Below are 27,795 nucleotides of genomic sequence, written 5' to 3' on the forward strand. Positions count from 1 at the left end.
AGTATTTAGATGCCTAAAAATAAGCATGGCTTTCCACATACCAATATGATATATCATTTTCTCCTCACTTCAGTGTGAACAGGCAAGGAAGAAGGAAGATGAGGTACGCCAGGGAGAGAGCAAAGACTCCATTTGTTCTGGATGCCAAACATTAGCTGGGAAATCTCATGTCTTCTCTTTTGTTTTACATTTCATGAGATGACCTTGGAAGAAGACAACCCACTGCCTTCTTAATGTGAGACAGGAGATTGAACAGGGGCTGCCTACACCATTTCATTTCTGTGCAATTTACTTATATTCCAAGATTTTAAAAAACACTACATCTAAGCAGAATTAAAATATCAGTAACATCAGGGTAAAAAAACAAAAAACAAAACAAAAAACACCCACTTTACAAGCATGTTGTAATTATCCTAAACCCAAACATTACATGCTAAGAAAATTCAGAGAAAATATCGCACTTAAGAAATCCAAGCAAGAACGAAAATGCAGAGTTAAGGTATCTGAACAACCTTAATGCTGCCCCTTAGCATCACCATCCAATAAGCATGATTAAGGCACTTAAGGGTTTGTGATCCCAGATTAAATTAAACTGATATGTTTCCCCTCATGGTGCCAATACAGCCACGGCAGTGAAGTGTCATCTGCATACACAAGACAAGAGGTGAAATCCTGGCCCCACTGAAGTCGGTGGGAGTTTTGCCATTGACATCAAATGGGACCAGGATTTCACCCAAGATCTATGTTCTGACAGGACAGGGAAGACGTCAAATATTAGAGAGGTCCCAAAGGGCGAGGGCTTCAGCACTAAAAGCATGGGTTTGTTTTGGTTCCAGAGCACACACTGGAGCGGAAAGCAAGCTCTTTTCACTTTTTAAGTGGTCTCAAGAAAGGGAAGAGACTAGGGCTGGCAGGCATTTTGAAGCCAGAGGTTAGCAGAGGTGCATGATGGCACTAAGATGGCTGCATGAGATAAGGGATAAGAGAGGGAGTGATTAGCTTATGCCAACACCATCATGAAGGAGGAGAGGGGTCTTTGGCATTTACACTGTTTTGGACAGGCTTGATTCTTTCTTCAGGGAATCTCAAAGCATTCTCATATCTCTACGTTAATGATGTTATGGGTGCTGACTCTGTGGGTGTTCCGGGGCTGGAGCACCCATGGCAAAAAACAGTGAGTGCTCAGCACCCATGAGCCACAGCTGTTCGCCACCCCTACTCATTAGCTGATGGGGGACACAGCACCCATCAAACAGCTGACGGGGGCGGCAGCGGCGCCAAACAGCTGTTTGGCAGCTCAGGGAGGTGCCTGGGAGAGGGCGGAGAGTGGTGGTCAGGGGCATTGGGGAGAGGACGGAGTAGGGGCGGGAAGAGGCAGAGCAACGGCGGGACCTTGAGGAGGGGGCAGAACAAGGGCATCACCTCAGGAGAAGTGGGCAGAGCAGAGCCAGGAAGAGACAGAGAGAAGGCGGGACCTTGGGGGAAGGGGTAGAGTGGGAGCAGAGCCTCAGGGCAGAGTGGGGTGGAGCACCCCCAGAGGGAAAAGGAAAAGTTGGCACCTCTGAATGGTGTCGTCCCAAAAGAATCATAGAGGAGCTATTAATTTGCATTGTACTCTGCTACTCCTCTGTTCCCTTTCACTAGTGCAGGATCTGCCCCCAAACAGTAAGCCTCAAACATCATCCATTAGAAAGGATCCAGAATGTACTGGGCCAACTTATTATCGTAGAAAGAAAGTTTTACAGACACGCACAAGCCCTACATCTAATTTTAGCAATTTTAAGAAAATCAAGTAAACTTCTGGGTTCACATATCCCTAAAGGAAAGAGTCTAAGGGACACTAACTAAGGTCTGGTCTACACTACGCGTTTAAACCAATTTTAGCAGCGTTAAACCGATTTAACGCTGTACCCGTTTACACTACGAGGCCTTTATATCGATATAAAGGGTTCTTTAAACCAGTTTCTGTACTCCTCCCCAACGAGAGGAGTAGCGCTAAAATCGGTATTACCATATCGGATTAGTGTTAGTGTGGACGCAAATCGACGGTACTGGCCTCCGGGCGGTATCTCACTGTGCACCATTGTGACTGCTCTGGACAGCAATCCGAACTCGGATGCACTGGCCAGGTAAACAGGAAAAGCCCCGCGAACTTTAGAATTTCATTTCCTGTTTGCTCAGCGTGGAGCTCTGATCAGCACAGGTGGCGATGCAGTCCCAAATCCAAAAAAAGCTCCAGCATGGACCGTACGGGAGATACTGGATCTGATCGCTGTATGGGGAGACAAATCTGTTCTATCAGAGCTCCGTTACAGAAGATGAAATGCCAAAACGTTTGAAAAAAATCTCTAGGCTACACAGTGCTGCGTGACAAGCGTAACGGAAAGCCAAAAAATCAAATGGACGCTCATGGAGGAAGGGAGGGGGTACTGAGGACTCCAGCTATCCCACAGTCCACAGCAGTCTCCGAAAAATATTTACATTCTTGGCTGAGCTCCCAATGCCTGTAGGTTCAAACACATTGTCCGGCGTGGTTCAGGGTATAGCTCGACAATTTACTCCCTCCCCCCCCCCACATGAAAGAAAAGGGAAAGAAATTGTTTCTTGACTTCTTTTAATGTCACCCTATGTCTACTGAATGCTGCTGGTAGACGCGATGCTGCAGCAGTGAAGAGCAGTATCCACACCTCTCCCCTCCCTGGTGGCAGATGGTGCAGTAGGACTGCTAGCCATCCTTGTCATCAGCCCGTGAGTGCTCCTGGCTGGCCTCAAGTGAGGCTGGCCGGGGGCGCCTGGGTAAAAATAGGAATGATTCCCGGTCATTCCCAGTAGATGGTACAGAATGACTGGTAACCGTCCTCATCATAGCAACTAGGGGCTGAGCTCCATCAGCCCCTTCCCTTTCCTGTGTAAAGAAAAGATTCTGTACTGCCTGGACTATCATAGCAGTGGGATGCTGAGCTCCTCTCCCCCGCACCGCTTAATGTTCTGCCTGGACTGTCATAGCACCGGGAGGCTGCCTCCCCCTCATTTTATCTCACTAACAAGTCACTGTTTCTTATTCCTGCATTCTTTATAATGTCATGACACAAATGGGGGGGACATTGCCACGGTAGCCCAGGAAGGTTGGGGGAGAAGGGAAGCAACGGGTGGGGTTGTTGCAGGGGCAACCCCCGTGAATGGCATGTAGCTCATCATTTCTGCGGGATCTGACATGGAGCAGCTGTGCTCTCTGGTTCTCTGACACACTGGTTCTCTAGTACACTTGCCCCATATCCTAGGCAGGACTGACTCCATTTTTAGAAACCATAAAGGAGGGATTGACTCGGGGAGTCATTCCCAGTTTTGTTTTTGCGCCCCCGGCCGATCTCAGCCAGGGGTAGCAGCAGACAGCACAGGAGGACAGACAACCATCATCTCACTGCCCAATTACACTGGCAGCAGACAGTACAGAACGACTGATAACCGTCTCTGCTATCATGCAAAAGCAAACGAATGCTGCTATGTAGCGCTGCAGTAACGCCTCTGTTAGCGGCATCCAGTACACATACGGTGACAGTAAAAAAAAAAGCTGAATGGGCTCCATGGTTGCCGTGCTATGGCATCTGCCAGGGCAATCCAGGGGAAAAGGGCGCAAAATGATTGTCTGCCATTGTTTTCTGGGAGGAAGGAAGGAATGATGACATTTACCCAGAACTACCCGCGACAATTATTTTTGCCCCATCAGCCACTGGGATCTCAATCCAGAATTCCAAGGGGCGGGGGAGACTGTGGGAACTATGGGATAGCTACAGAATAGCTACCCACAGTGCAACGCTCCGGAAATCGACGCTAGCCTTGGACCATGGACGCACACCGCCAAATTAATGTGCTTAGTGTGGCCGCGTGCACTCGACTTTATACAATCTGTTTTACAAAACCGGTTTATGTAAAATCGGAATAATCCCGTAGTGTAGACGTACCCTAAGAGAGGACAGCAGATAATTTCCATATTTGCATACAAGATGTCTCTCTCTTCCCCATCTCCTCTAAGTCACATGAAAATGTTTTTCACAATAGTATTTAAACAACAGATATAATCTAATAGGTATGCATAGGTTTGCTAACCAGGTGGCTTACCTGATCTTCTTGTTAGAAATAATGCATTCACCTATCAGATCTTAATTTCTTCTTCAGAGACAAGCATAGGAGTTACAAATGGAAAAGCCCTACTGAATTATCTAGTTCAATTCCCAGCCAAGGTGACATTATTTGCTATGGTATATTTACTAGAGCTTTGCTAGTTCTAATTTTGAAGTGCCTTAAATAATGAGGCTTCCACTGCTTCAGTTAGAGTCAATTTCACAGTCTAACAGAGAAACAGGAAGGACAGGGATGTTTTTAAAGCACAAGCGTAGGCAAGGCCAGCTCTAGGCATCAGAGCTCCAAGCATGTGCTTGGGGCGGCACTTTCCAAGGGGTAGCACTCCGGCCTTTTTTTTGTTGTTGTTGTTGTTGCTTGGGGCGCAAAAAGCCGGGAGCTGGCCCTGAGCAGAGGTGAGCTGCGGTGGTGGGGGGCGCAGGGAGGGCCGCAGGAAGTAACCCGGGGGGGGCACTTTGGTCACTATACCTTGACAGAATGCCCCAACCCTTTTTACTGACATCTTGCATTGAAATCTCCATTTGTCATCCACTAGGATTCCCAAATCTCTTTCAGAATTACTGTTTTCTCACTTCTTCCTTCTACCAAATCATTGTGGCTCACATTTTTCCTCACATTTTATTTCCTTTTGATTTCTAATGTAATGAGCTTGGTATCATGGCTCTGTCCTCATTAATGCTGGCAATTCCATGACATTTTGTAGCACCATTTATGTTACTATAGCACCTAGAGGTCCAATCAAGCTAAGTGCTGTACAAACAGCAAAGGAAGTCCCTCACTCAGAGAGCTTACCATTTAGTTAAGACTATATGTAAAAATGGATATCTACATCTGAAGGAATAGGGAGGAGGATAATAAGAACATGCATTTACACAGGCCAGGTATGTGCACAGCTTGAGGGTTCTGCATAAGAGTAGAGAAAAGAAGCAGTAAAAAGCCTCATCTCATAGACCAGTGTGTGACCAGTTCAAGTTATACTCTAAAAAGGGCATTGTGAGGATGGATGTTAACTTACTCTGTAATTCTATACTAAATTTATGTAGTTTAAAGGTTATGCAGGAAGCAGTTTACTGGCAGCACTGAAAACTCAAACTAGTATCTGAAAAGACTTTTAGGTCTTACCAGAAGTATATCCAGTTAGAAATTAGTTGAAAAATCTGCTGATGAAGAAACTAGAGGAGAATCCTGCTCCCACAGAAAAGTTGGAACTGCCTGACCAAAGGAGGTGAAGATTTTTTGGCCAAGTAAGCAAGCAACTATGACTGAACATGTAGACGAAGCAGAGCGGTTGAACAAATCTAATCTTTACAGTCGCTCTTTTGTTATTACACGCTTTGAGGAATTTCACAATTCCCAACCCCACCTAGTGGGTTTCTGCATGTATTAAGCTGCAGTGCTTAAGACCAGATACTGTCTATGAGCCAAGATATGCTTCCCATGCTATCTTAGGTACAACACCCTAGGTCTATGTCTATACTGCAAGTGGAGGTGTGACTGTAGCATAACTAGGCATACCCGTGCCATCTTAAATCTAGCTAGCATGGATAACAAGAATAGTGCACATGTGGTGGCATGGGCTTCAGCAGAGGCTAGTGTCCAAGTATGTACCCAGGGTCCACAGCAGGGATATGCTCAGGTTGTTAGCCCTTGCTGAGCCCATGTCACCACATCTACACTGCTACTGTTACCCAGGCTAGCATGGATATGCCAACCTTTGCTACAATCACACCTTCACTTGCAGTGCAGACATCCATCCATCCGAGTGCTTCTCTGCTCCTGGAGCGACAGTAATCATTTCTGAAATGGCTCCCCTCCTGGAAAGGCATCTTTACACAGGCTCTTAAAGCAACCTTATCAGAGAGAGTTTAGCGCAATTCTTCACCCAAAATGTATAGACTGGCAAGTGCTAATTTTATAAGCAAAATAGATAAGATTCTTGCTTGGCTTTGTGGATAATTCATTTCAGTCCCCAACTCCCATCTTCATCTTCCCAATAATTAAACCAAATCAGCGGGGCTCAGAGTGATTAGGAGCGCTGTTGGCTCTGCAACAGATGGAGCAGAAACAAAGACAACAAGTATGCGGTTGCTGGACCTCTGCCATGGCTTAATCAACAAAAACATGCACTGATTTTATTTACGAGGAAATATGTTTTATGATGGACAAGTGTTGTTTGGAAAACTTCTTAGGAGGAACTGTGCAGTGCTGGAAATCTAATTTTAAACTTTGTTCAGACAAGGCTTTCCTAAAAAAACAGTCAATCAATAAACTTTTTGACTATAGTTAGCATTCATGAGTTCAGTGAGAACATGAATGCAACAATACAGCCAGAGAAGCTAAACAGCTGCAGTGCCAATATAGCACTTGTTGGTTCAGATACAGAACAAGAACAACCTTAACTGGTTTAAAGAGTCATTGTATTTTAACAATGGTGTGCTACTCTTCCTAGCACAGGGACATGTTATGCACATAGTTGCTATAACAAAGTACAATGCAATATCTATGCAATATGGAGAAGCAAATGTCATACAAAGTGGTCGTTGTGTTTATATTAGCAGTGGTAACCTACCTACTATTAGTGTTATTTAAACAATGATACTGCCTGTAAAAAAGCAAGTTATATCAACAATGAACATATACAATGGGCCCAATTCTGTTCCCATATATATGCTGGTGTCTGCCTGAAGCAATGCCACATAAGTGGGTGAAGTGTCAAGAGAGATAATAATCACTTCCTGTGATTATAAAGCAGCACTTCAATGCTCAAGAATATTCTGGAACTGTAATGCAAACAAAGGTTCAGAAATTAAACAGTTACTATCCAAGTTGTGCAGATTTCACCTCTATGGCCTCATGTAATTGTGGGTATGTCTATCCTCGAAGCTAGGGGTATGATTCCTAGCTCGCACAGACATACTCATGCTAGCTCTCATCAAGTTAGCATGCTAAACATAGTGTAGCCAGGAAATCACAGGCAGTGACAAGGGGCAGCAGAGGCTAGCTGCCCCAAGTACAAACCAGCGTGGACCCCGTGCGTATGTATTTGGGTGGCTAGCCCATGCCCCTGCTCCCCACTGCCTGCGCTACCACAGCCACACTACTATTTTTAATACACTAGCTCGATCCGAGCTGGCGCGAGTATGTCTACACAAGCTGCGAATCAAACCCATAGCTCCAAATGCAGACATACCCTAAAACTACTTGCAGGTATCACTGTCTGTAGATAGGCAGGAACAACAGTTACTTTCACACGAATGACAAGTGGAGCGGGGGGGAAGGAATACTGACAGTGGGCCTGGTGTAATATAAATTTGCCTAATCACTGGACTAATGTGCCTATACCGAAGTGGTTTTAAGTATGAACAAATAAAATCCCTCTTGACTTTAAATTAATATAGATACAAAAGAGCCTTGATCACTTTATAGGGAAAAAAAGCGCAGTCCCTTTACCAGAGTGGTATTCACTCCCTTGGGCAGAAGGCCGAGGCTTACACTGCTCTGATCAGAAACACAACAAATGGAGGAGCGGACATGAAGAAACAGGAAAAGCAGTTTTATAAGGACATATTTACACTTGCTATTTCAGTAAGTTTCCCAATGCAGACAACCCCTATGGAACTTCGGCACACACTGCTCATTCTGAAGACTGACCTCAGCAAGTCACAAATTCAGTCTGTCATTCAGCATTCAGGGTTTCATGTCGCTGGTTCAATCAGAGTAAGATTTACCATATCCAGGTCAGATTATTGATCCATCAAGTTCTATATCCTTCCTCCAATACCTTGTGCTTCAGAGAAAAAGCAAAGCCCACAAGGCACCTGGTCAACTGTGCAATGTTGTAAATGGATGGAAGCCATTTCCCCTTGGCCACATGCAGGAGTCAGCTTATATCTTGAATCACCAAAGGCTTTGGCTCCTGCAGGATCTTAAAATCTGACCAGTATCTGCAATGTGATGCAGAATCTTAATACAAATTTTTAAAAAGTGCAAAACAAAAAGGGACAAAGAAATCTCCCTATTTCCACATTTAAAAAAATATCATTTATAAAATAAACATGATTCTCCAGAATGTGTTAAAATGGGATAACCATACTTCTTATGTACCACTTCACATGTACTTCACAATAGACTTTTAGCTTGCAGTTATCCTGTTTAACCCATGTCCTGCAGCGGGCAATTGTTTCTGAGCACATCATCAGTAATAAGAGGATTCTACTACTGGTTACAACTGGGTGTCGTTGCCATTAAAACAATATAGAACATTAAAAAAAATTATTTACTGTGACATAAGCATCAAGAGTTTCATGGCTTGAACTGCTACTTCATGGTCCTTGTCCAGAGTCATGGACACAATTCGATCCTAATGGATGTAAAACAACAATAAAAAGATGTAACACTTTTTGTTCTGGACAAATATTTATTTTGCTACAGTTGGATCATCTCCACTAGTAACAAGAGACTTCTTTGTATCGCAATGACGAGATGTAAGAATTTGCTTACCACCAAGTTGTTCCATCTTTGTGTTACATTTTTCTTTGAGTTAATTGACTAATATAAAATTTGTGTACATTCAGGTATGTCTCCACAAGAAACTGACTGCAGCTCACAAATTAAGAATGATTGGCCACTTGTTTGTAAATAAAGAACAATTAGTAACAATTTGCTAAATCAGGGTAAATTCTAAGCTACAATGCTACATAAATAATTTCTCTACTCAAATGTGAAAATATTCTAGAAGCCATAACCCTGCTAAAGAGGTAAGTAGATTTTGGATCACGTGGCTGTTTAACAAAGCACAGCAATACTACACAGATTAGGGCAGAAGTACAGAGGGCTGCTGTAAAACTGTTTAAAATATGGGCTGAGTTTAGATAAGCAGAATTTATTTACTCAGATTGAAACTTGGCTAAAACATGAGAATTATGGGCCTCCTCTTTCAGAAAGTGCCATGGGATTTTTAGTTACTATGAAAAGCCAAGTCCTTGGTTTTACATGACATCCAAAAGACTGTATCTACAGGCCTCAGCAGAAGAGTATGCACTAACTGGGGCATTGGTTCAGTCCTCCAAAGGACGAGTGCCACTTATGGAGTCATAATACCACTTCCTGCAGCACCGTGAGTTTTATTATCCAAGTACTGACAAGGCCCAAACCTGGCTAGCTAGTGACAGTTAATGAAATCACAACCAAAGGTAACATTAAAAAGTAGAGTGCTGACTGCCTGAACTAGTCTGTACATAGCTTCTGCTCAGCTCACCCAACAGATGCTCAAAAGCTATCCATTTACTGCCTAGCATTTGACTTGTTCAGAATGGGGATAGGAAATCTTTCTGCAAGGTTCACAGAGTCATGCTGGATCAACACAGAGTCATACTGTACATTCTGACAGCAGTCTATGCAGAATCACCCAATTCAACATCTAACATACAAACCCAGTTTTGAGGGGGATAAAGGAACACAAGGGGCTTTGGGATGCCCAATACTCCTTGCCAAAAAAATCCTGGCCAAGAGGCTGGACATGGCTGTCTGCAGAGCCTGCCAACACCGCTTTGTTCGTTGGCAAAAGCAAAAACAGAATGTTCTCATGAATGAAGAGTAACATCCCACAAACTCCCCCACCCAACAATCCTAGCCCATATAAGGGACCGAGAGCCAACTTTGCTCAAAATATCAGACCCTGTGTGGCTAGCCAAACCAGATTTTTAAAATATAAAATGGTATTTCCATTTACCTTGAATCTGCTAGTAAAGAGATCCATTTTGGATACCAGCTCTTTTCTGTCATAAATTCCTTGCAGTCCCAGAAGACACTTCAACCGCACTTCAGATTGCTATAAGACAAAGACGAATCTGCTAAGTTACAAATCTTTGGAACTAATGTTATTTACTGATGATTTGGTGGTCATCCTATGGTAATTGGAGCCCTATAAATGCCTATGAAGGAAAAAGCAAAAACTGCCTCAATCTCCATTACCAGACAGATCTATAGTTATGTCACATATGCCTAATAGCATACAATGGGCCAAACTGAGAGGTGATCTCTAAGCTCATGTTAAACTCCCACAGAACTTACAACCAATTACCAATGGGAGTGCAAGGAGTCCACGATCATGTAATTCCAATGCCCAGGGTGTCAGAAGGTAAAAGTTCGGGGTGGCCTTCTTATATCCTTCTGCTATTTGTTTTTCTTGCAACACTTTCCTCAGATATTAATTAAACCAACTTACAGTCTCTTACAGTCCCAAGACTAAGTGGGCCAAATTCAGAGACAAAATGTATGCATGTTATACAATACTAAACTAGTCTAAGTCTAAATCAGTATGAGGGAGTTTGGGTTGACGTTGGGACACCCAGTGAAGGTTTTATGTTACACCATCTAGACTCCCTCATGCCAAGTCTACACTGAGAAATTATTTCAGATAAGAACACTCACAGTAGTCATGGGCTGTCCTGTTTAACACATCACATTGACTGGCTGTGACTAATCCTAGAATCCCCTCTATTCCCTCCTAGGGTATATTCCCACAACCTGCTGACATGTTGGTAAACACAATAGTCCTTACCTACCCTGAGTGCTGAAACACGTCTGAGGTCATGTTGGTTAAAATGTGTTCTAACATGATATAATTTTCCAGTGTAAACAAGCCTTCAGGCTCCCTTCTGTGTTTGGCTAACAAATATAGTTGGTTTATACCAAAAATATTTATGGGTTTTATAAAGATTTACCTCATTTGTTTCTCTGTAAGCCAATACTACTATTCACAATGGTTCTATAAGAAGAGTGCCCTTTTCCTAGACTTTGAAATGTCTCAAGTGTAATGCTGCAACTTTAAAAGGTCAAAACCTTTAAGAATATTAAGAGAGTCATTCTGAGGCTCTAAAGCAGAACTCACTGAGTTCTACTGAACTCTTGTGGCAAAGGGTGTCTGCAGAGCCCCTGCAATAAATTACAGCCTTGTATCCACTATCATCTCCTTCATGCTTTTTTTTTTTTTTCCATTCTCCCTCTAACATGGCAGAAAAATAAAAGAAACCCAAGCAGTGCAGATCTCCTACAAGGAGGCTATTCATTACCGCAAACTGCCCATTCTCCTGTTTAAGACGGAACGCAAATTATGCCATGCGGCTGCAGGCGTTGACTAATGAGTCTATGTAAGGTGCTCTTTAGTTAGAAATATAAAATGAAAGATCACCAAAGAATACGGACACTGATTTTCAAGTTGTCTAATTTATCCTTCTGTACCTTCACATTCATCAGGCACATTTCTTGAACTTTGTTCACCTCTGTACAATTTAAGGCCCTATTTCCACAGATGGACTGCTGCACCTGTTGAAGCTTCTTGCAGGATGAGAGCCCAAACTTGTTACTTACCGCTGACTTCTACCTGGCATACCACAGACAAGAGCTGTGCAAACTTATAAAGACACTCAGAAAAACCATTGGACCTCAATACTGGCTTGCGCCACCCCACACTATTCCATTCCTGGGGCATAATCCTGAATAGAGACTACATCTGTGCTAAATTTAAGTAGTGCTGGTCATGTCAAATTGTCAGATATCAACTGGAGCAGAGGAAAATCATTGTCATTTACACATGTCAGTCAGGCAATATTTGAGTATAGGTCTGCAGATAGGAAAAGTTAATTCCTAAAATCATACCACCTGCCTTTCCTAATCTCCCTTCCCACCTCAAATCTCTCAGTCTTAACCCTATATGTATTTTATGTGTTAAGGAAACAACAGCTAGGAACTAAGAGTGAACAATCCATTTACCTCCACTACCATTATTTTTATCGTCTTCTTTACATTTCTCTCCTTTGTTTTAAGCCACATCTCCTGCCCCATTTTCCTGTTCCTCAGAGTGAGTGTTTACCCATCCCCCACTGCTTTTGCCATTATTTAAAATTCTTCCCAAATGACTTCAGCAGCTTTTTGCTACAAATAAAGCCCTCTTTTCTTTTCCCTCACCAGAATCACCATTCTAGTCTCTCTGATTCTGCAACAGGAACTTCTGGTAGTTTAAAATACTGCTGATCTGTGAAAAGAACCCAGCTCACTCTCCCCACAGCACTGCCAAAGTAAAACATAGTGAACACTTTTTTTTTCAGAGAAGTCAGAGAATAGGACTCAGAATACATGCAGGGAGTATATATGTTGAACAAGAAGATGGTACATTTTAGAGACACTGTTGCAGGATGTACACGTGAACTGTCATGACATCTGAGGGCAGTTTCCGTAGAAGGATGGTCAAACCATACAAACGTCCTGTCACAGACAACTTCTCAAACTAATTTGAAATTAGACAGGAGAAGGATGATCTTGTGGTTAGCTCCCAGGACTTGATGTCAGAAGGAGACCTGGGCTCTTTTCCCATCTCTGCCACATTTCCCTTGAAAAGCTGCAAGAGAATCATTTCATCTCTGTGCTTCAGCTTCCTTCTCAGTACAGAGGGATCTACCTATTTAGCACTTTTCTTGCATCTTATAATAGAGGATCTCAAATTAGTATTGCAAGGCTCATAAGATTGGTTTTACTCTTCAATCTTTTCTTCTGTCATGTGAACACATTTTGTTCCAAGAGGGATTAGATTTTTGTAATTTTTTTTTCTAATGAAAATGCTATATTCTAAAAATAAAAGCATCACACAACTCCCTACACAACTCAAAAGCGAGGCTGACACATGGGGATGTCCCAAGCATGTGTGTATGTAGTACACCTTTTATTTTCCTTAGAAAATCAGACATACTTTCTACTCCGTTCACCTACCCCACCTCTGCTCATCTCTATTTTTCAGCCTCCATCCCTCCCATCACCCAGAGGAATTTTTTTCCCCTCACTCTTTCTTTTTTTCCACATCTAATTGCTCAGATCAATACGTAGGTAGTCAAACATCCACTGTAGGCATCAAAGTGCCACTCTGAGTGTCAAAATGCACAATTAAGTGCCCAAGTTTGAGAAATGGGCTGATAGTTCTTTAGGAAGGGGGTTAACTGTATAGTTATTGCTATTGAATGCTGTTGCCAGTTTTTGCACTATATTTTGCATTTAGTATTAAAAAGCAACATTTATTCCTGTCTTCTAGAAATAATTAACTACTGAAGTTGTTCCTGCAGAAAATTACACCTTCGGGATATTGTTTTCACAATTCTTATTGGGACATAAACAGACTTTTCATTTTTTTATTTTGAAGTCAGTACCACTAAGAGAAATGGATTTGGAGCATGCAGTTGAGTCTGGGAAATATCTTCTATGCCAGCATGAAGCCTGCATTATAAATATATGTTATGTCAAAATGGCATCAGAAGAGTAAAATAAGTCATAACATTCAAACAAGTCTTTGAAGACCAGATGAGGGTTTAAACCATTTTTTTAACCCAGTGACTGACTGAGTTTGGTCTATATTTAGAATGCCACAGGTTATCTGGGTTACATTTTCCTGTAGTTTAAAACAATTTTGTGGTTGCTCAAATTTGGGCCCTAAAATTATTTGGCAAATGTCTCTGGAACTATATTCTCAAATGACACTGATCTTGGTACACGCTCCGCCACAAAAATGGGAAGGAATAGCTTGCAGTATGTTTTTTAAAGCCAGTACCGCAATGCAATATTGGTATTGTAAATAGTCAACTGGATGGAGATGAAATCCAGAGGCCTTCTCATTTTATCTCACTTAGTTTTTGCTGCATGATTGCTTCCAGTTAACAAGGAAGAATTTTCTTTTTCTTTTTTTCTTCTTTTTTTTTAAAGCAGCTGTTTCCAGTCTCTGGTAAAAGACAGCAGATGGGTTGTATGCTCTAGCCAAAGACACCAAATTTCCAGAATTTTCATATTGTACTGCACTGACAGCAATTTTAAGGAAAAAATGGAAATTCTATGTTTGTAATTTGAAAGATCTCTTAACTGGCCATACCTTAAAAAGTTGCTGTGATCTGATCTAAGAAACTTCTCTAGACTCCATGGCTACATCTACACTACATACCATCTTCAGTCCCCTGTAGCACACATCTAGCTACACGCCGCAGTGGAAAGTGTCCACACCGTAGTGTGTTATGCTACACATGTCAGAGAACAGATCCATCAGAGGGGAGGCAGCAGGGAAAGGCTTCAGCTGCTCCCCGCTGCCAGACACTTTCACTACGGTGAGGTAAGGCTTTGGCAAGAGGAGACAATGAGGAAAGGCTGAGCCTTTTCCCCATTGCCCTGCGGCCTCTCTGTGGAGCAGGGCTTCAGCAGCAGGGAGCTGACATAGCCTTTCCCCACTCCCAGAGTCTTTTGCTGAGGAGGAGAAAGTCTGCAGCAGCAGGACACTACTCTGCTAAAAAAGCAGTATAAATGGAAGGCAGAGCTTGGGCCAGTAGAGAATGTATAGGGCACGTACTCAGCTTCATACCCACACCCTTCAGGCATGTCTTTATTCTATTGACTTAATCCACGTCTCACCATTTACTCACTCTGCTGTGTATATCCAAGGGACAGAGGTTACGTGGGTATGTATACTACATGCTGCCAAAAGAATCCTGCAATTTAAATGCGCCCTAGAAGTCTTTGTGGGAGAGGAGGTTGTTATTGGTAAGTTAGTTTCCTTTTAAAGACGTTTAACCACTGCTTGTACAGTTACAGCATGAAACACAAACAACGTGATTTGTGCGCCCTCTGCTGGCTTTGCAGTTAACTAAAATTCTATTCAAAGAACTATGACATCTTGGCATTTATACAGCAGCTATATAAACTCATTTCATTTATTTTAAAAGATGCCCTACAAAAGTAAAGTACCATTCCCAGTAATAAACCATTCACAGCAAATAGTGCCTCTGCCAGCTATTAAGCACACACTGGTAAATTTGAGAAAAATATGTTTACAGGTTAACTTTATAAAAAATTGGACATACTACGTTCATCTCTGCTCTAAAACAGGAAACTGCTAAACAGAAGAGGACAAAAGCCTTGAGGGTGAGGGGGAACGAAAAGATTATCTGGAAGATTTTAAGAATAAGAGGTAATTAAAAGAAACTGAACTATAACAAAATAGTTGAGATTTTAAATAATATTCTCCAAACGTTCTTATAGCTCCACTTGTTTTCCAGTTCAGAAATAAAGAGTATTATTGTCTCTCTCTATGAAATAATATAATTTAACAAAGTAATAATTGTCAATCTTAAGACAGTTTACCCTACCTCTAAAATTGTACATACTCATAGAGGATGTATTCCATGTCACCACTTAGCAAGGATAGGTTTCACAGTCAATCTACTCAATAAAGTAAAACACTGCTCAAGGTCACATATATATACAACCAGCAAAGCTATACATATACACACCATGGATCTGTGCCACACATTTCCACACAGCTTTGTATGTAGGATGCATAAAAGTAAGTGCTCTCTATTACTTAGATGAGTTTTAAAGAAAACATAGTATTGGAAGAGGGGAGACTTTTTGTTCATTTAAGAATATATAACTCTAAATTTTTTTAACTTTTAGAATAATTTTTAAAATCTTGAAGTAACTTTCATTCTATGGGAGATAAAGGGAGGAGGAGGAGAAAATCCTCACCTTATCATACAGCATCCATCCAATATATTTCAAGTAACTATCATTTAAGAATGCATCAGGGTACATTTTCATCCAGCTGCCAATTTCTTCAATGCAAATAGCTCTGATCTCAGGAATCACATCACTGTAAAATTACAAAACTGTGTTAAACACATTTATAAATGCCCAAACGATATCAGGTTAATTATCTGCTTTTTCCAGCAGGAGATCAAGAGTTGCAGATATACATGCAATCCTGAGTAGCATCTTAAGTATCCATTCAGTAACTTTTAAACACGTCTTTAACTTTCAAATCCCCTACAAAGAATTTGTTAGTGTTTGAAAAATCTTGTTAACTACACAAGTTCCATATTATAATTACTTTGAGGGTCTGGAAGGCCTTTCAACCACAAACTTATTACTCTGTAGCCAGGAGGAAGAAGCAAACAAAGCAGTGGAGAATGAGTGTACATAATGAAGGGGTTATTTTCTAAGCCTAGGTGGGTTCTTTCAAATAATTCAGTATTATGTGCTTTTTCAGAACAAATTTCACTGACCCTTGGATAATCATCTTGATTTTAACCTGACACTTTGCATGGGATTTTCTTATGGGACGCATGTACGCTGTACAGACTTATTTTTATTCCTTTCTATTCTTTTTTTCAGCAAGCGAAGTTAGATTGTCAGCTCATCAGGGAAGGGATAGTGGGCTCCTATGTGTTAGTACAATATGCAGCACACCGGAGCCCAGTCTTGATTAAGGTTTGTGGGTGCTATTTCAAATGCAAATCAATGATAAATATTCTTACCGATATCTCTGTAAGAATGTCCCTTTGAAAATAGCATTCATCATATTCTCTATTTCCAGCGGTTTCTGTTCATACTGAAAATACCAAAAAAATTGAATGTTCCAAGTACGGAATATGACAAATTCCCTTTATATTACAGGAAATTCATACCAAGGTAACCACATTCACATTGTTACACTGAGTGCAAACCCCTAATGTTTGCACAATTCATCAGTACAAAAAAAATGAGCCTGTCTACATTAGGGATTTGATTTGGCGCAGCTACATCAAAAAGAAATGTCATTGGATTTCAGCTATGAATCCAAGTATTAAGACATTACGCGTAATATATTGGCTGAGGAAAAGAACCTGGTTCTAGCAATACACAGAATAATACATGCCATTACACAACTGGTTTGCATGTGTAGGTCTAAGTTGTCTTTGTAATATTGTAGCAAGGCGGTGGGATACCCCACAGCCCGGCTGAGGGACGGACCTCCCCTAACACCAACGTGGGCGGAGCCATTGAGTCCTGCGCCCGCCCCTCAGAGGTCACGGCGCAGACTCAGAAGTATAAAAGCTGACCTGCAGAGCTCAGTAGAGAACCAGCTGCCAGAGAGACCAGATGTCTGCGACCGAGCTCCCTCTTGGGAGACAGCAGCAGGCCACGGCCGGCCTGAGCTCGCACCCAGCCAGCCGAGCCTGCCCCATGCCAGCTACCCCGAGGAGGACTGGCCAAGCCTGCCCAGTGCCAGCTACCCTGAGGAACAGCCGAGCTTGCCCTTTGCCATGTACCCAGAGGAACCGATGGTGTTCGAGACAGCCAAGGACACTAGCGCAACCCAGGTACCCTACGAAGGGGAGTGTGGAAATAGCCTGGCGGCAGCTGACCCCAGTCTGGCTGCAGCACTGCCTGAACCTAAGTCAGTGTGTTGCAGCCAGGATCCCCACTGACAGCAGCGAGCCTTTGCTGCTGCTAGGGCCCCGGGCTGGGATGCAGTGGAGTGGGAGGGCCTGCGTCCCCCCTGCCACCCACTCCTTGGGTGGCAGATTCCCGCTTCTCCCTGGCCTGGAGAGGCTAGTACCTCCTGCTATTGAACTATTGACTCAGCCCCTGCTTAAGGGCCTGAGTCCCTGACTGTTTGATTGCTGCCCTGCCCTGCCCTGCCCTAGGGCCTGGGCCACTTTTGAACTACTGACTCAGCCGCCCCTTAAGGGCCTGAGTCCCTGACTGTATGCTTGCTGCCCTGCCCTGACCTGACCTAGGGCCTGGGCTGCTACAGAACTATTGACTCAGTCCCTGCTTAAAGGCCTGAGTCCTTGACCGTTTGGTTGCTGCCCTGCCCTGACTTAGGGCCTGGGCTGCTATTGAACTGCTGACTCAGCCCACCTAAGGGCCTGAGTCTCTGACTGTTTGCTGGCTGCCTCGCCCTATCCTAGGGCCTGGGTCACCATTTGACTATCGACTCAGCCCCGCTCCAAGGGCCTGAGCCCTTAACCGAGTGTGAATTATTTTCTACAACCGCAGCGCCAACAGATGGCGAGCTAGAGTCAGGCGGTGGGATACCCCAAAGCCCCGCTGAGGGACAAACCACGGCAAAGCTGCACTACAAATATACTTGGACATGTGGTAGAAGAAAAGTCAGAAGCTGGGAAACCCCCAGAATATCTCTGGATGAAGTAGTCCAGTGTGCACCTTTACCAAGCCCTGAAAACATGGTAGAGGTCTTCAGAGACAATAGATCATTTAGTCATAATCTATCATTTCTGTTTAATAAAGATACCATGAAGGTGACAAGTAACTTCCCACCCCACCCTCCTTCCCTCTGATTTGCCCAAGAGACCAGGATCAGGAAGCTAACACTTGCCCTGGTCTGTCTCTCTTGTCCTACTCAGCCACCTTTCACCATTTGCCTCTTCTTACAAATACAACAATTGTACCGATGAGGGAGTTCGAAGATTACATCCGAGTTACTTGGTTGCAAGCTCAGTGGGGCAGGGACACTCTCTCACATCTGTGCAACAAGAAACTATGCCAGCACCTAAAAGATAATTGTCCATGGTGCAGGATGCTGCATGGACAGTACGAGGCTGTCTGGATGACAGGGAAGGAATAATGGAGTCTGGGCAGCAGGGGAGAGATGAGCCATAGTTTAAATTGCCGTTACATGGCATTTTAAGAATCCTTTGTTCATACGGTAACAAATTCCAGTATCTTTGGTCAAATTCCAGAGTACAATCTGAGCAAAGACCAAAGAATTGGCTCATGGTTTGTGGGAGCCTAGTTTTGTGTGTGCATGTATGTGAATGAAAAGACATGAAAAAATTACCAGATGGACACAAGAGAGATGCCAATTCACCAGCTAGCCACATCCCCAATTTTGAGAGGCTATCATCAAAACAGAGACTTCAAAGAATACTACGCACTCTACAGCTGCATAATGGCTACAGCAAGTAGTAATACGCAGATCAGTTGTGTGCGGCATGTCTGGAGTGCTTGTCAGTGTAGCACCGAACGTGTAAGTGAGAACTGCTTTGCAATCTATCATTGATGCTTAGCAAATACCACCTCCCCCTATTTCAAAAGTGTCAGAAAAACATGTGTAAGTCAGCAGCCAGAAAAGAGCCACCTCTATTACTACATCTTCACCCAACCCAAATAACAAACCTGACCCACCTCTTTCCTTTTTCTCTCTAACTGATCCAGTCTCTGATTGGTCCTCTTGACAGAAATCCTGTTCTTCTCCACTTGATACAGCCTTTGAGCATTACACTTGCTAATATCAAGATTTAGATTTACTCTTACAAGTGCTGTCAGAAGCTTCACTGCTGAAAAGGAAGAGAAACCAAGTAAGTATATTCAACATATTAAAACACACAAGTGTACTGGTCAACCCCAACCCTGCTTAGGTTGTAAGATCACAATCCAAGGTAGGAGCAGCAAAAAGACAGATGTTGCGGTAATATTTCATTTAAATTTACTTCTTGGTTTTGAAACAAAAGGGTTGTCAGAAGGTGTTTTATTCTACTCCAGGTGATACACTTCTTTGGTCCAGGTGATGTTGCACGTTGCAGATTTCCTCCTTAATTTTGGACAACAATCTAGAGCTATAGGATAATTGCCTTCCTCGGATGTGAAGAAATATAGCGAAATCAGTGCAAGAGTTCAAGAACATGTGAGCCAGAGTTTGATGGTCTTTATGAAACAGTATAAAGTGTGTCTACTTTTGTGGATTCAGACCAACAGTTAGATTTCCATTTTGTCAGTGTGCAGAGATGGCAAAGGCAAAAAAAGGGGAGAGGGGCTGTGCTGTGACCAATTGTTGGCTTTTTAAAAAGTATAAACTCACTTAGAGACTGTCACGCTGTGCGAGGTAAGCAAGCTACAAAGGTATTCGGTTTAGTAGGGGTATCATAAAAAACCTCTTGAATGACACGTTTCTTAGGACAGGCCTCATAAGTTTTAAGATCCTCCCTTTTATACTAATTATAATCACTCAGTGGGGGTGGAATGAAAATTAGTGACAGAAAACTAACAGTGAAAAGCAGCTACTGCTTATGCTTAACTTCCAGTACACAGCAGAATTCTGAAATTAATTATCTCAGCTGTTACAAAAGATTTTGCTAAATATTAAAATGTAACTGATCTACTTTACCAATAATCTACATTCCAACCTTCCTCTTCAAGCAAGAATTTTGGGGTGCCGAAGATACTCTTGAATGTATTTTAAATATCTCTGCTTTTCTTAAAAACAACAGGATACCTACCACATCCAGTGCTTCCAAATTACATTCACACATGCTAGTATATAGGCTTGTTTGTTAGACTTGGATAGAATTTTGGGTTTGACCTTTAATATTTTTATATTTTATACTAATATGTGTAAACAAAAGACAAAGACTGTGTATGTTGCTTTCACTTAGTCCGATGGATTTGTTAGTACAATGGGAACAGATAAGAGCAGTTAAAGTGTTACTCAAGAGCACACTTTAAGGTTGTTTAAACTCCTATTTTAAGGCAAGGTTACACAACCAGTTGGGATGGGCAAAGGGAGATGGGAGGAAAGGTATAAAACACAAAAGACAAAAGAAATGCCTGTCCCTGACCGTAGCACAATCTCACTCCTCATCCCTCCCATGGGATACAAAAGAGGTGGGTCGAAGACCACAGACCCGCAACCCCCCCAAAATGGCATATTACCATAAATTGTAAGGGGTGGACTGTGGGTGTGCACCGCAGGTATATTTGGGCCTGCTGAGGAGGAGGAGGTGGGAATGGGAATGAGACACAGGCAAGGATCTGCAGTGTCAGAGCTGGGAATGGGGACATGAGGTAAATGCTCTGCGCTGTCAGAGCTGGGAATGGAACTCTGGGAAACAGACTCTGCCAGCATGTAGAGCTATGGATATGCTTGCTTGGAACTAACCCCAATAAACATCGCACTGCCTGCACCTCAGACTTACTGTCTTCTGCTTTCTGTCTGTGTGACAAGAACCAAGGGAGAGGGTGAAGGGAAAGCCCTCTAACAACACATATATGAAGGAGATTATTAATACTACAGTAGCATCCAGAACGTGCTAAGCACTATTAATGTACAAAGGAAAACAATTCCTGCCTTGGAAAGCTTACAGTCCTTTTAATGTTTGATCCGTTTTGTAAACACACGAGTCACCAAAACCCACAGTCTCTGATGCAAACTGTGACAGCAACTTGAGTTGGATTTACCTGCTAAAGTGCTGGTGTGCCTGAATGCTCTGACCCTGGAGTCTGCTAGCCCTGTAAGCAGTGAGATGACAGTGTCCATCAAGTAACTATCATAGAGGATGCTGTACTGGCACTGCTGGATTAGCACCGCAGTGAACTCGCAGAAATTGGCCTTGAACTTCTTCCAGTAGGGTCCCGGTTTGATGAGTGGATAGTCTCCATTGTCCTTTATTAGAGGAAAAAAATAATTATAAAAACTGAATGTTTCATTTACTTTTCATTTGTGCTGCTGGTTTACTACCTACATTTCTCCCACCTGAAACAGTGAAGAAATGTCAATTTCACTTTGGCTTCAAGTGAGATATTCATCAGTGCCACACGGAGGTACTCATGTTCTAGAAAGTCCTGATGCTAACCTTTAACACTACCAATGGGCTGCAGCCTGACCATCTTAGAAATGTGACATTCCCCAGAACGCAATAATGCTTCTTTTGTCTTTCAAGTGATCTAGCTATCATCAGTAGAGATGGAGGGGAAGAGGTGATGTGGGGGTCACGGTCTCTTATTTTTATAGCCTCCTCTCTTTGAGGATTTACCTCCTCTCCCCCAGCCAGAGTGCAGACACACAGTCCCTTGTGTATATAAGATTTGTACCATCTCTGGGATGAAATGTAAATTTCTTGTTTATACCTTCTCCCCAGCTGGTGAATGGCCAGTTAAGTAGGTCATAGCTTTTTAACAGCTTGCTGGCATGCCAGTGGATCTGTCTCTGAGAAAATGGTTTGTGGGCATTACCAAGAAAAACAACATATTTCAGTAACAATCATATAGCAAAATCTCATAATTTTACACACACTTCAATAGGATAGTAATATTTAGCAGATTATAAATTTTTGAAATTATACCTTACAGGGCATACTTTGTACACAATATATCATAACCCTATAAAAGTGGTGAACGTGGAGTACAGATTGTCACAGATTCTTCCCACAATCCAGCAGATAGTTGCAGTCAAGAGGGACACTGTGGTTAATAGAGAGTAAAACTCTTGGGCATAGCAATCTATTATGGAACTCTACCATTGCAGAGCAGAGAAACACAAATCATGCCATGGTTAGGATACTATGTTAGACTTTCTGCATACAGTGCATGCAAGCCTTTGCTGAACAATCATCTTTCCTGGAGACATAACAAGAAAACCAATTCTAAGAAAGAGGTACAGATGATGGAGGGCCTGGTCCTTTGGGAAGGAATTGCTAATATCTGTGTACACGTCACTATGGCGATGGGCACATTACAACAACATATATAGCACAATGCCACAAGCTATTTCTGATATCAAACATTGAAGATAAATAGTTTTTGTTTTTATACATCCTACTGCAATTTTCTTTTTAAAGTTGCAGAAATCTCTATTAGTCCTCAATTTTGTAAAAGATTATTTTAATGAAACCTAAACTTTGAGCCAAATTTCACTTGACAGTGGCCCTTCCAAAATATTGTCTAAAGAAAAGAATTTTTTAAAGGTGTGCATGGGAAGAACACACACATAAGTAAAGCCAAGTAGGCTAGTGGGGTGATGGAAGAAAGCACAGTTGATATTGTTCTAGATCAACACATTCCATTCAAACAGATGTTTGAACATCATATGCCTACTGTATCTCACGTAGGGCTCAATCCCGCAAGGTACTGAGCAATTTCAACTCTTGTAAAGCCATTGTGTGCTCAGGTTCTTGCTGAATGGGGTCCATCACACATCAAGAACATTTATTTATTTAAAGCAATGCTGCAGTCACACAGCCAACAACACTGCACTTGATTTTCACCACTGTACCATTGGACTGCACCATTAAGTACAATTTTCACATATATGCAGCATTTGAAATCTTTACTTCAAGGATATTCAAGAAATGCAGCTATTTACCATGTCCACTGGCCAAGTAACAGTCAGAATCCAGGGATAGGCCATAAATTTCTTGTATTGCAATCCTGTTTCCTAGAATGCAAGAGACAACATTATAAAAACTTTTGATGAAACTGAATAAGTGATTCTGAAAGATTTTACATACATAAAAGTACCAATTGTGTATCATGTTTTAAGATATTTAAACTTGAGACTGTATACATCTCACACACATGCACACAATCTAATCCCCTTTCATCTGGCTTGTTTTTATCTAAAACCAATGTGTACTTCAGTAAAAGACAAATGCAGTTTTTATTTAAAAACTGGTACTCTTGTAATAACAAGTAGTCAGTGCCAAGTTTCATTTAAACATCATGTACTGAAGTGTGCAAGCTATAATCTTTACTGTTTATTCTGAGAGACAGCATCTGCTTCTCCCTTAGAAATTTAAATATATATCAATCTGCAACATTCAATTATTTGCTATTGTGAAATAGCTGACCCCCAGGAAATGTCCCAATTCAAGGGTAGGCAAATATGCTCATGTTTTCAAGTCAAGGCAAGCCATATTTCAAAAACCTAACAGCTTTATCAGTCAATCCCAGTTTCACATGAATCTAGGCATTCTTTGGGGATTATCATCTTTAAAAATATAGCTAAATTAAATTTTGAAAATTCACCACACTCTGGATTCCAATGTCCTTTAGATAAGGCAAAACCCTCATTGACTATTGTGCATTTCAAATTGCGCTGAAAAGCACATCTGTGGTGGATCTGAAATGGTTTAAACTTGTTTTAATGTTTTCAATCACATTGTATTTTGAAGTTGCTGGGCAGCCACCGAGCACTTTGCTGGTAAGAGAAAGTGAGCCTTTTTGCCCTAATCCTGCAAACACTTGCTCACATGCTTAACTTTACTACCATCAGTAGTCCCATCATTTCAGTGATTTAACAAATTGCTTAACATTGTCCTCGTCCTCAGATGTGTTATCACGTTGAAATATTTTCTCCATTTCAATGGGACTACTCAAGGTAGCAAAGATAAACATATGTGTAATGCCATGATTACACTAAAGACTTCACATGGCATAGCTATGTCAGTCGGGGTGTGAAGAAGTGTGATCCCCAATACAGCTGTGCCAGCAGAAGCCTCTGCCATGCGTCTGACGAAGTGGGTATTCACCTATGAAAGCTTATGCTCCAATACGTCTGTTAGTCTATAAGGTGCCACAGTACTCTTTGTCGTTCTGTCATAGATGTTGCTATAATGCAAAGCTGTGCTTTTACTAGTATAGCATGTTTCACCTGACGGGGGTTGGGGATTACTATATTAGTGCAAAGTGCAGCTTTGCTGGTATAACTGCACAAAACTAGGAGTGTTCTGACAGTACAGAATACTGGTATTCCTGTACCGGTAAAGTGTTCCTCTTGTAGGCATGGCCTAGGTGTTTGCCAGATCAGGGTTATTATAAAGTAAAGCACAGTATTCACTCCAGGACAGTAAAAGGTCTCAAATCTAAGATGGATAAAGTCAGAATTTTCAATTTACTGGTATCTCAGAGCTGGGGCTTAAGGAAGGATACGAATAAAATGAGGGTGGCAAACTAATTCAGAGAGCAAGCATGGAAAAAGGCACTCGAGGACTGTGAGATAAGTGGCAAAAGAGAGTGGAGGTTGGCCTCATAAGCCAGGCAAGAGTGAGGGGTGAAGCTGGCACTTTAAAGATACAGTTTTTCTAATAAACTTCAGGGAATATAATATCCTCTCTGGACCATGATCGGACATCATTAATGCATATTATTATTGCTCTCACATCAAAAGAACAGCAATGTAAATTGATATCAACAAAATGGGAAGGGAAAACAGTTTAAGTTCCAACTGATAACTAGTTTCAACAGCAGCTTCCCATTCATCCACATTATGTATTTTTAAAGGCACCTATCAACGAGGTACCAAAGCATCATGTTACCCACAGATATGCCAGATTGTATTTATCATTAGCAGAACATCTAAAGAGGAAAAATACTATGCTATGCCCACAATTTATTTTATTTTTTTTACTGAAAAAGAGCTAGATGCAAGACTTGGCAAGGACGCAGGGAAGTATTATGAAAACACTGAAGACAGGAATACTCTGTTTCAGCGACTGCTTCTCATTCCAGATGTGCTTAAAACCTTTCCCACAGGGGAAGAAAGAGGGAATGTAGGCTTCAATGAGCAAGAGAGAGGTACTAGACAACGAACAGTACTATCCAATTTTTATATTAACAGTTATTGCTTATTCAAATGAGCCATATGAAGTCATCGTTTCATGCTGCAATTACCTCATCAAATGTCTCCGTCATTTTTTGCATGATATCACTGTTGCACAAACTTTGGAACATCTCAGCTGTCACCATTCCTAGATTGATGAAATTGAAATATTTGGTAATTAAATGGAAATATTTTGCCATACCATACATTAAAATTTCAAAAATAATAAAGTCCGTACTATAGTAGCGGCTTTGACCTAAATCCAAAAGTGCCAAAAAAAGTAACCCAAACTGTTCTACTTGTTTTTGCATTAGTGCATGTTGACAAATAAATAGGTTATTTGCAGCTGATAACAGTGCACCAACATTCAGCGTCACCAGAGGGGCAGGTTCAGTTTGGTGTCAAATTGACACCAATTTCTGTTTGTTCACTCACTTGCATACCTTAAATTCCTGTGTTGGCAAGATTTTATGACAGAGGTGCTTAATAAGCCATTTAACAGAACAGACTTTGTTCTGTTCACTGAAGCAGATTAAGTCTACAAGATTCCAACCTGTGTATCCAGAGGATATGGGAAACAGACTAAGTTGCCATTTATTCTGTAGCCGTAGCACCAGAAACTAAGCATAGTGCACACAGTTCGGTACTTGAAAGGGAGATCACTAAGGAACAACTGGGTGCTGCAGAAAGTAATGTTGGTGCTTCAATGGATGGCACCATTCTCTCCGAATCATGGCTGAAGATACACCTCAATATGGTATAAGGCGAAACTGTGCTGCAGAAGGTGCTAGATTTCAGATGAAATGTGAAACTCTTATCCATTGATGATCATGGGTCCCATGTCACTTTTCATAAGAGCAGGGGTATTAGTCCCTGGCTCAAGGAGAAATTTCAGTGGCAGAAGTTATATTCTATATTGTATTCTTCTTCACTTCCAATCTATGACTAAAGCTTCCACCTAGCTACCGAGTTGTCTCTAATAGCAGTTGGTGTCTCTATGTCTGCTTTGGAAATAATTATTACTTAGATTCATAATCAATTAGCAATTAGACAGAAGAAAGAGAGACATATTGTTCCTCAAACAACTGAAATGTGAGACTCAATTTGCTAGTACTTGTAAAGTACTTTCAGAGCCTCAGATGAAAATATTAGATGAGTGCAAACTAGTATTCTGAAATCAACAAAAAATTTAAATAGTCATGAAAAATATTTTTCTCAAAAATCAGTGATTCTGTAAAGATGTGTGGACATGTTTCAGAGTATTAGAGTGCTTGTTACACAATAAGGTTGAACCTGCAGCCATTATATGCATATAATGCTCAATAAAGTTAAGGGGACTTGTGTGTCCAAAGGCTGAAGAATTTGGCCATCATTAATCTTGATATGTCTAGAGCCCATTAAAACAAACAATCCGCTTCTGTATAAGTGATCTATTATAAAGGGAATTTCTGTCCAGAGGAAACTGTCCAGCAAAAGCATATGCCTATTGTGACACTCTGTATCTCGGGGGAACACCATGCACCCCCATGTCCATCCTTATAATATGATTGTGTGGTATCCAGTGCTAAGTTTGTCATGTTGGGTGTCTTCAGAAGGCTCATGATGCGTTGAGCATTGTTGTTATAGTAATGTTATGTTACAGGTTGTAATTTCATGTATATAGTTATGAGGCTGAAAATGTGTCCTCATGGCTTAAAACAAGCCCAGGCAAAACTCTCTAGGAACAAAGGGGCAGTTCAACCCTCATCTGGGCAAGTATGGGACAAACCCAGACCAGCCTCAAAGGAACAAAGGACACTGGCCTAGGTAGCAAAAAAGGATCTGTTGAACTCTCAGGCACATCACCCCCGTTCCCTTGGTCAGTCGGACTACGATGAGGTAATGCTCACCTGACCCTGAAGGCAGGAGCAAAGCCAAGAGGGAAGAAAGAACATGATAAAAGGGAGAGACGTTTGCCATGCTCTTCCTCTCTCTTCCACCTCCATCTATAGACACCACCACCAAACGACTGAAGCGCTGATCAAAGGGAAGAGTCTGGCTGAAGGGCAACCAGCCAGCCTGTGGTGAGAAGCATCTAAGTTTGTAAGGGCACTGAAGGTGTTAAGATCAGTTTATAATGCGCTTTGCTTTTATTTCATTTGACCAAATCTGACTTCTTGTTCTTTGACTTATAATTACTTAAAATCTATCTTTTGTAGTTAATACATTTGTTTGTTTATTCTACCTGAAGCTGTGCATTTGGTTTGAGGCATGTCAGAGACTCCCCTGGAGATAACAAGCCTGGTGCATATCAATTTATTTGTTAAATTGGAAACTCATAAGCTTGCACCATCCAGCAGGCATAACTGGACACTGCAAGATGGAGGTTCCTAGGGTTGTGTCTGGGACCAGAGATATTGGCTAGTGTCATTCGGTTGTACAATCCAAGCAGCTTACATGCCAGAGGCTGTGCGTGAACAACCCAGGAATGG

The 27,795-nt window shown here is 41.8% G+C and overlaps 1 protein-coding gene across 7 annotated transcripts in view; it reads right to left on the reverse strand.

Annotated features, from left to right (window-relative positions):
- Positions 1–27,795, reverse strand: part of LOC127032191 (cohesin subunit SA-2-like) — a 98,397-nt gene that overhangs the window by 51,567 nt on the left and 19,035 nt on the right. For 6 of the 7 annotated variants that reach the window (XM_050919233.1, XM_050919214.1, XM_050919223.1 and 3 more), the window contains 8 exons: positions 25,396–25,472; positions 23,090–23,161; positions 21,187–21,391; positions 19,138–19,289; positions 16,482–16,555; positions 15,694–15,817; positions 9,872–9,970; positions 8,421–8,500 (listed from right to left, as the gene is read on the reverse strand). In XM_050919233.1, the coding sequence (XP_050775190.1) occupies positions 8,421–8,500; positions 9,872–9,970; positions 15,694–15,817; positions 16,482–16,555; positions 19,138–19,289; positions 21,187–21,391; positions 23,090–23,161; positions 25,396–25,472 (883 nt within the window). Of the gene's footprint in view, positions 1–8,420; positions 8,501–9,871; positions 9,971–15,693; positions 15,818–16,481; positions 16,556–19,137; positions 19,290–21,186; positions 21,392–23,089; positions 23,162–25,395; positions 25,473–27,213; positions 27,383–27,795 lie in introns of all 7 variants that reach the window. The other variant, XM_050919262.1, reaches the window with a different exon arrangement.

Source organism: Gopherus flavomarginatus, chromosome 1 (genome assembly GCF_025201925.1).
Source record: "Gopherus flavomarginatus isolate rGopFla2 chromosome 1, rGopFla2.mat.asm, whole genome shotgun sequence".
Classification (NCBI taxonomy): Eukaryota; Metazoa; Chordata; order Testudines; family Testudinidae; genus Gopherus; species Gopherus flavomarginatus.